The sequence below is a fragment of the Myotis davidii genome, unplaced genomic scaffold (assembly GCF_000327345.1).
Source record: "Myotis davidii unplaced genomic scaffold, ASM32734v1 scaffold663, whole genome shotgun sequence".
NCBI lineage: Eukaryota > Metazoa > Chordata > Mammalia > Chiroptera > Vespertilionidae > Myotis > Myotis davidii.
The window spans coordinates 4,728,420-4,737,501 of NW_006295816.1; the positions used below are offsets into that span (position 1 = coordinate 4,728,420).

Consider the following 9,082-nt stretch of genomic DNA (forward strand, 5'->3'; position numbering starts at 1 on the left):
ATGCATGTTTACATAAATGTGGTCCTCTGTGCGAAGGCTCCGGGACATGGGAACACGCAGTGGGGCTATGGATTTTATTTCCACCCCAGCGCACTGACAGCCAAGTTCTTAAATTAAGAAGGAAAAGAAAAGGAAATCCGAGGGGTTGTTTACTAGCGGCAGGAGAGTTACGAGGGACACCGGTTTAATTTCTGCACCAAGAGCTCAGGCCTGTGTTGGCTTCCAAGGAGACACAGGTGTGTCAGCCAACCTGTCTGCCTGTGCACAGCACCCACACCCCGAACCTCTCAGGGTGCCTCACAACGCAATTAATTTGCAGCTCAGATAATTAAGAGTCTGCCACGTGAAACAAATGAGAAGAGTTGAGAGTTAAATCTGTGATCACGACAGCTTTGAAACTGCAGCACAGAAAGTGATACGTCCCAGAAGTCAAAGCCATGGAAGGTGAGGCAGGAATCTGAGGTTTGGTCAAAATCACTCTATACTCAGGGTAGCCTGCGCTGGTTGAAGATGATTAGACTTGGTGCATACACGCCCCTGCCAGCCTTACTTTTCCTCTCCATCCTCCCTGCCTGCACATTAGCAGCTGCCTCCGAAGGTGGTGGCTGGGAAGAAGCTGTGCTTCCTTTCTAACCCTCTATACCAGGTTTAAAAATAATAATAATTTAATTTTTTTTATTAATTTTAGAGAGAGGAAGGGAGAGTGATACTGAGATAGAAACATCAATGAGAAAGAAACATCATTAATTTACTGCCTACTACTGGGGATTGAGCCAGCAACCCCGGCATGTGCCCTGACCGGACTCTAACCAGCCTCCTGGCTCATGGGCTGATGCTCAACCACTGAGCCACACCTGGCAGTCTATACCAGATTATTATTTACAGATGGTAGATATTGATATCATCATACATAAAATGGTAGGGCATATGCTCCTCAATAGCCCTGATTGATTTTTGGAAATCACTTATTTCTTCTCATTAAAAAAAAAAAAGGTTGAATTTGGAAAAGGTTATTTTTTGAAAAATTTTAAATCATTAATATATAAAATCAAAATGTACGGGTTGCTGATATTGATATAGTAGTAATTACAGAGAATCTAAATAGAAAATATCTCCATAGACCCATTCCCCACATAAAATTATTTTAACATTTTTCTGAAAAATTTCAAGCCTTTTTTTTTTTAAGGAAAACATGTACAGAATTGGGGGCGAACTTCATCTGCGCATGGGGAATTTATTTACATGTTAAAATCGGATATAAATACCAGTGGCTATGGGTGTGGGTTTTGAAGTCAGAACCAGTGAGACTAGATTTCAGCACCAGGTCTAACGCCACTGTGTTAAATCAACCCCGGGCTTCCATTTATGGTGGTGTAACAGGGACTGCATTTACCTCTTGCTGCAAACATTAGGAAACTGGATAAATGTATAGAAACAAACCTGACTCTAGAAATGTAACAAGGCGGGGGCACAAAACCATGGTCCTCAAAGGGAGCCTGTGGTGTCCCTGTTTTCTCTCCCCAGGCACATCCCAGGTCAGAGAATATGGAGGGAGGACAGACATGGGACATGCCTGCTTCACTGAGGTGAGGAGGCATGGAGGACTGAGGAGCTGGGGTTGTAGGTATCAGGATGTCCCGGGACTGCTAATGGAACAAGCTCCAGATGTCTGCCTAAGAGGGACACGCCAGGCGAGGCAGAGAATAATTCTCACAGACAGAGGTAGAAGATGGCTTCCCACCATCCACAGGTGAGTCTTAGGAGTGGTCAGCTGAAGGTGCATCTCAGTCATAAACCAGCCTGAGACAAATGTTGCCTCTAAATCTACTGGAAGGAAGCTTACAGGCCACAGAAAGATCACCCAGATTCCTAGTAACTTTGATCAATGAAATCTAACACCTGGAATAAATACACCACAGTCCAGCATTCCACAACATAATGTTCATGTCTACAATTCAATCGAAAATTTCTAGATGACCTACCAATGAGAAACATGATTAGGAGAAAAAGCAGTCAATAGAAACAGACCCATAGGTGACAGGGATGATGGAATGAGCAAACAGGGACTCTCACGTCCTGGCGGGGGTGGGGGGAGGGGGGATCCATAGCAGAGTGGGGACTGCAGCAGGAAGAACAGCAGACCTCAGACTCACATGGACAAAGACCCTAGAGAAACCCAAACAGGACAGGGAGACAACAGAAACCTGTGGACGGCATGGAAACGCCGGCCTCTGGTGCCGCAGCCACCGTGCACAGCAAGCACAGCCCATGTCTTAGCTGCATAAACATAAACCTCACTCTAAAAGCTAGTTACCTAGTTCCTTTTACCCAAGACCGCATGTTCAGGTTTCAATAAAAAGTGCAAAAAAGCAGTCTGCAGAGACAAAGCAAGCATTGCAGCCAGACCCAATCACGGCAAAGCTCTGGAGTATGAGCCTGTGAATTTAAAATAATTACTCAGAGCCTAAAGCCAGGTGGGAGTGAGTTCCTTGCCCTGCCTTCCTCACGGAAGCTAAAACCAAACAGGTGACTCATTCAATGTAAGCCTCACGTTCTCACACGTAAAAAGCTATGGTGCACCCTGCACAATTCTGAGGATAATATACATCAGATACATTCTTAGTTAGACATCCTAACAAATAACATCTATTTATGTGGGATTGTTGAGAACTAGCCTCAATAATTTTTGGTTATTGATTATGTAAGAGTATATTTTTTTAAATTTTAGGAATCCACATTTCCTGATGTTCAATGTAATAGAATAAGCTATTGATATCTGTTTCAGATGCTATCTCTCACTGGTTTTCTTTTTTAAATAAATTACCTAGTTTTCAAAGTATTTTTCTAACAAATATTTAATTTTTTTTTTTTTTGGTAACTTTAAATTCTGAGAAAGCTTGAAAATGGTCAAAGTCCATAATATCTTAAAAGGCAGGGAAACAAACACTGACATGAAGTCCCCATTTTTCCCTCCTTAAATTAATCAATCAAGAATTAATCATTAGACTAATACTATGGGATCAGTACTGAGGAAAAATAAAATAGAATCTTTTAAATACATGAAAAACACATAGACTGAAAACTTTAAATATCTACAGAATTCCACATATAGAAAGGAACCTAACAGCTTTATTAACCAGCCCTGTGTGGGTTGCTCACTGTATTTACCCAAGAACAAGATGGGCACTTTAAGTGGTGTTTCCCGCAGTTCGGACTGGTAAGCACCATTGCTAAATGTGCTGACCACCTTAGCAATAGACGGCTGTGTTTCCTGCGTGTATTACCCACCCTCTTCTCAAATAGGCAGTTATAGACCGCAGTACAATTGCATTCAGAGGGTGCCCCCACTTGGCCGGTGAGAGCCTGAGCCTGTCCAGTGTGGTCTGTGGACAAGAGTGGCCCTGCCTGGGAGCTCCTGGGGACAGAGACGTGGGACCGACGCCTACAACATCTCACTCTAACCACGTCCCCGGTGTATTGCACACTCATGTTTAGAAACGGCGAATCTACCCTGTTTACCCCTTTGTTCTGGGGCTACTGGTGTCCACAGGCATAAAAATGAAGTTGGCCCATCCCCCAAAGGTAAAGAGATGTCCGAATGTTATGTGCAAAACAGCAAGTCTTTGGCCGCCTTAGGAGCATCCCAGTCCTATTGGCTGATACACGGGTATCTGAGTCTCACAAAGCGCCCCCACTGCCGCAGGTGTGACTCAATCTAATTGTCCACCGTGAACAATGGCCCTTAATTCATCTTATTTTGGGAACCACAGTGCAGGCTTTTCATTTATAATGATCGCTGGTTAATTACGCAGGGCGACCCCACGGACTGTGGATGTGGGACAGGATGCAGGCAGGGTGTGTGGAGGGCTTGGTGACACACCCGCGCACTTACCCTCCTGCAGCTGCTGCCGAAGTGGGTCAGACTGGCAGAAATAACAGCGATTTAGGGGAGAGCTGCAGCCCCATCATTTTCAGAGTATTCGGCATTTTGCTTAAATTCCAATCAGAAACTTTCTCATTCCCCCAGCATTTGAAATCTGTTTGGTAATTTACCTTAGAGCAATGTTTGAATAACAAAAAGTTTTTTGTTTTTTTTTTTAATTAAAACACCAGGAAACAAAACAAAACAACCTTACTTTCCAAGGGCAAAGCATTCCAGTTTTACAGACGAATCCTTTGTGGCTTGTATAGTGTCAGGAAAACGCACTTCGATCTTTGGTTCATATTCCCCCATCACACCTGTTAAACATCAAAAGAGCTAGCAGCATTCTGGAGAACAGAAAACAGAAGTTTCCCATGAAGTCAGTGCTTCATTAACCAACATCGGATGTTTTGTCCTTCAATTAACAGTACGTTTCTATGTTTTCATGACTGACAGGAGCAAGAGAAGGTCATGATACCGTTTAAGGGGTTCCGTACTCCCCTCCCCTGAAAATCAAATGTCCAGGACATGGAAGTGTCAGAAAAGAGGCATCCATTTCCCTGGGTCCCACATCAACATCATGAGAAGAATTACCGTCACCGACGGAGAACTAAACACAGCATCTAAGATGCTCCTGGGTGACCACGGACGTCTCTCTTAGCGAGACCCAGCTCTGTCTCCCTTGGTGGGACTCACGGGGACCAGGTCAGTTCAGGAATAAGGAAATTTTCAGCTAACAAGGTGAGAGATCTGAGACAGCACCCTCAATCCAAAATCTCAGCATTTCTGCAACAAAGCCTGTGCAGTGATCGCGCTAGTTGGGATAAACAAAAATTAGTAAATATTCTTATGTCACTTTATTAAGTGCTTACTGCTCAATAGGTTTGCTCTACACGTATAAGAATGTTTGCTTTGATAGTTTTTGAATGTCCAATAAGGCGTTGTGGGCATGGGCTAGGTTGAGCGTGAGACCGCAGTCTGATTGTTGTAAATATGCCAGCTGCCAGGTGAGCTGTGACCAGCAGCAACGTGTCTCCGCTCTACTCTCACAGGCTTCGTTCATTTAACCGAGGACACACCGAGGTTCTTTAACAGTTTGGTTATTGTTTTACTGGAGTGATAGATTCCTAAAATAAGCAGTTATTGGTGGCCAGTACAATTGAACCAAAGGCAAAAATTGCAAAACACGTGGCAATAGAAATACCTCATTTTTAAGATGTTGGTCATTCTGAACATTCAAAAGGGTCATGGGCAGAGCACTATGTTACTCACCTACCTGGGTGGGTGTCATACTTTCCATTCTCTCGACATCTGCTCTTTCTTGAGTGACAACTTTTACTATATACAATGCTCCTGATCTCTTGTTATCATGAATGTGTTGAAGGGAGAGAGGGGTGGGAGAAGAAGGGGATTAAGAAGGGGAGAAGCAGAAGCTAAGGGAAACAGAAAAAAGTGGGGAAACACGGTAGAATTTCTATGCATGTTGTTGACCTGAAGGGAGACAGCGGACTCATGGATAAATCTAGTGGTTGCTAAGTTCTGAATGGAGACCATGAAAACCTGTCGGGCAGTCAGTGATTATAAAAGCTCTCCCCTGAGAACTGCCTGCATGCAGCCAGTTTCAGCACTTGGTAGCCACCATTAGCATTATATTCTTGCTTTTGCTAAACTCCTCCGAGAGGAGATAAACTCTGTGCCAATTCCAGAATCTGAACATAAAATGCAGCAGCCGACTTTCTGTGGGCACCTCTCCCACTGTGCATGTTTAATTAAAGAATCTGCTGGAGGATTTTTCTACTTGGATGATTTCCTTACGTTTTCCATCCTCTCAGTCTTACACCGGCGATGACTTGATTAAGCTACACAGCTCATCTGAAGTGTGTCTCTGGGCAGACAAGCGTTAGCATGCATCTTGCGTCTCATTCCTCTTTGCAATGCTCATAACTAATGTTGGCTCTCTCTCTTCCCTGGAATGTGAATTTTCCCTCTTTTTGTCAGTCAGGTTAATAAAGGGTGAACAAAAGAGACAAAGATGAAAAAGAAAGGCACCAAAGGAAAGCTGTGTCCCATGTTCATTAAAAATATAACAATTCAATTAATAAGTTTGGCAGTGCCCACGCATGTATACACACACCTACTCTCCAAATAGCGTTTTTGACAAAATACTCCTTAAGCAAAGCAAAAACCAGATGGATTACAGTGCCCGAGAAGAGACGGCATTGTATAGCCAGCATCACATAGATGGCATCACCCGGGTGAGTTACAGAATCTTTTTATGTTTGTGATGGTTATTATAGTTGTGAATGGACCCGGGACTCCTCGCTGGTGTGGCTGCTCTGGACCAGAAGGAAGCAGAGCGCTCACAGACCTCCCAGGCTTAGCCAGCGACCGAGCACACCCCCAAGAGAACCCTTCCCCTTACCATCAGGCCGCTGCACCAGGGGCGTGGGTGGGCCTCGGACGCTTCTCCGCGCTTCCCTGTTTGTTACGAAGCAGGTGTAGTTGCCCACATCGGACGGCTCCACTTTGGCGATGTACAGGTTGCCTGTCTCTTGAGAAACAAACCGCCTGCTGTCCTCCTGGACGTGCAAAGGGTTATCGTTGAAGGTCCAAGCGTAAGATAAATCTGGAAAACAGGAAAAAGACCTCGTGTCCTTACCCGGTTCCTCCTTTTCTGAAAATTCTGTGCCCTCCTTATCCATGATGAGAATAAGATCCCGCCCCTGTTTGTCCAGTGTGTCTGTGGTCCTGGTGGAATGGTAACATTCTCCTCTATTCAGATGTCGCCCAGTTTGGATGACACATCCCATGGTCATCCTGCCCATGATGGCCAGAAGGCAGAGGCAGGAGCTGGAGCCGGTGGGGATGTCAGAGTGCTGTTTGACTCCTAGAAGAAGGAAGGTCCATGTAAAGGTCAGAGCTGCAGCTGAGCTGTGAGCAATGAGCTCGCCATCTGTGGTGACCAAGCAGAGGACGGACTAGCATCGCTTGAGACGTTGCAAGATTTCTCGTCGCAGAGGTTGGGAGGTTGAACCCATGTTTCCGTGAATGGCCTACTCTGCCCTCTGCCTTCCTTTGACCCCCCTAAGAGTCTGTTGCCTTACCAAGAGTGGACAAATGCAAGTCACTTCTTATTTCTTTTAAAACGTGCTCTGAAATTCTCATCCATTCCCAGTTACCAGGTCTTTGTTTTCTTCTGCAAGTCCCTCCTGGCGTCCTCCATCATCCCAAGGGGTCTCTTGTCTCTAAGGTTCTTTACTGATGCCCTTTGCTGCCTCACTCCAAGCCTCTTGCTTTGTCTCCACCAAAAAAGGGGGTTCCCAGGGATTTTGTTGGAAACCACAGAGCCATCTAGATCGTCAACTTTCCTTCAACATAAAGAGGACAAATGTAGTTGAGATTCCCCAGGTCTCGGGGACTCCTCATCTTTGAACTTTTTGTGGAACAAAGATGCTCTTGAGCCAATGTCCAGGCTGTGCTGAGCTGAGGGGGTCTGCGGTCAGTGCCGCCGCGGGAGAGAAACCAGCGCCCGCTCTCTGAAACCAAGGTCACCCCTTTCCCGTAACAGAAATGACAGGTTGCCGCTTCTTGTGCCTCCAAATCATTATTTCCTATACCGTGTAATCTTGGGATCTGAGGCCGTAATTCCCATCTCTCCCTTGGGAATTCATTGTTACCTTAGCTGCTCAAACGTTTCGACCTGCTCCTATGTGCAGCATGTCCTTCAAGAGTGGAACTTGTAGGAGCTCCTTAAAGACTGCGGTCCAGAAATAGGGACGACTCCATAAAGAATAATGACCACAAAACAGAGCTCTAATGAGAGGGTGTGAATGTCACATTGTTGATTCAAGGGAGAAGGACGAGGACCTAGATCCTCAAACGCCACATCCTTTGCTCCCTCCTCCAGTCCCACCTCTCTTCCTTTCTTTGTTTCTTTGATTCTCTTTTTGTGGGTCAGGGCTCGCCATGGCTACCCTCCCTCACCTCAGGCTTCCTGCAAACCCCCAGGCTCCGGGCATGCCCAGCCCTTCTCACATGTGGGAAGGCTGGGCCTCACCTTCTACTCCTCCCCCCTCAACACCGCCTGCCCTGAGCTCAGTGTCTCAGAATCTGGTGGGATCGAAATGATGTGTCTACAGCCAATATTAGCAGGGAATGAAACACATCTGTGAAACCCCTAACAACTAATTCTCTCCAAAATGGCCTGTCTAGAGCAGAGATCCTAAAACTTGAGTGTGCACCCGAACGGTCAGGAGGACTTCTGGGCTCTGCCCCCTGAGGGCTTTGTCGGTGGAAGGAGCCAGATTGTCAGGTTGGATCAAATGATTGAATGGATAACCCTCCACTGGGACCTGACCTTTAGACCACTTCACCAGGACATTCCCTTTCGCTCAGACCGCATTCCACTGGCCAAGACCAGTATCTTTCCCTTCAGGACCCACCCAGAGAATTCTCCGCCCACAAAAACCCTGCCTAGAGTCCTTTAAAATCTCTGACTCCCTGTCCCTGGGGCTGTCGCCATTTGGGGGCTCAGCCCATCTGGTCTCCAGATGACCTGATAAGGTCATAATTCTTTACTCCTCCTGGCCTCGGGCATTCCTCCTTCTGCGACACCAACACAGACAATCCCACTGCCGACAATTCCCAGGTGCTGCTGGCCTGGGCCCCGGTCTCCACGTTGACAATTGCCTATATCAAGGTCAAACTCCATCTCCCCTGCAGGAGCACCCCCAGAGGGAAGCCCTGGACTTGGGGAGATTGGGGGCCCGTGGCCCTCCCTCTGGGAGCTGTGGGGCCTGGAGAAGAGTGTGTTCTCAGTACAGAAGTTCACGGACTGTCTGGGACGGAGAAGGCCTGAGAGGCCCCCCCCCGCCCCCTGCCCGTCTGTGATGGCTGATGCAGTCACATGGTCCCTCCCCCGGCTGCCTCTGCCCCTCCATCCACACAGCCCGCCTTCAGGGGCCCTCATCTGCTTGGTTTCATCAGCAGCCACTGCGCGCTTAATCTGTCTATTTTTTAATAGGGCAAGAAAAAACCCTCTGCAAATTGGAAGTTTAAAATCCTTCCCATTTGGCTTTCCTTAATTAAATGCATAATTCATGAGCCATTTTATTTGAAACCATTGCATTTTTAAATATCCCTCCCCCGCCCCCGCCCACA

At 46.5% G+C, this 9,082-nt stretch overlaps 1 protein-coding gene across 1 annotated transcript in view; it reads right to left on the minus strand.

Annotated features, from left to right (window-relative positions):
- Positions 1-2,892: 2,892 nt before the first annotated feature.
- Positions 2,893-9,082, minus strand: part of LOC102756415 (contactin-6-like) — a 37,820-nt gene continuing 31,630 nt past the window's right edge. Inside the window, exons 5-6 of the mRNA XM_015568307.1 lie at positions 6,345-6,548; positions 2,893-4,239 (exon numbers count right to left, since the gene is read on the minus strand). Coding sequence (XP_015423793.1) covers positions 4,133-4,239; positions 6,345-6,548 — 311 coding nt within the window. The 3' untranslated portion in view covers positions 2,893-4,132. The remainder of the gene's footprint in view (positions 4,240-6,344; positions 6,549-9,082) is intronic.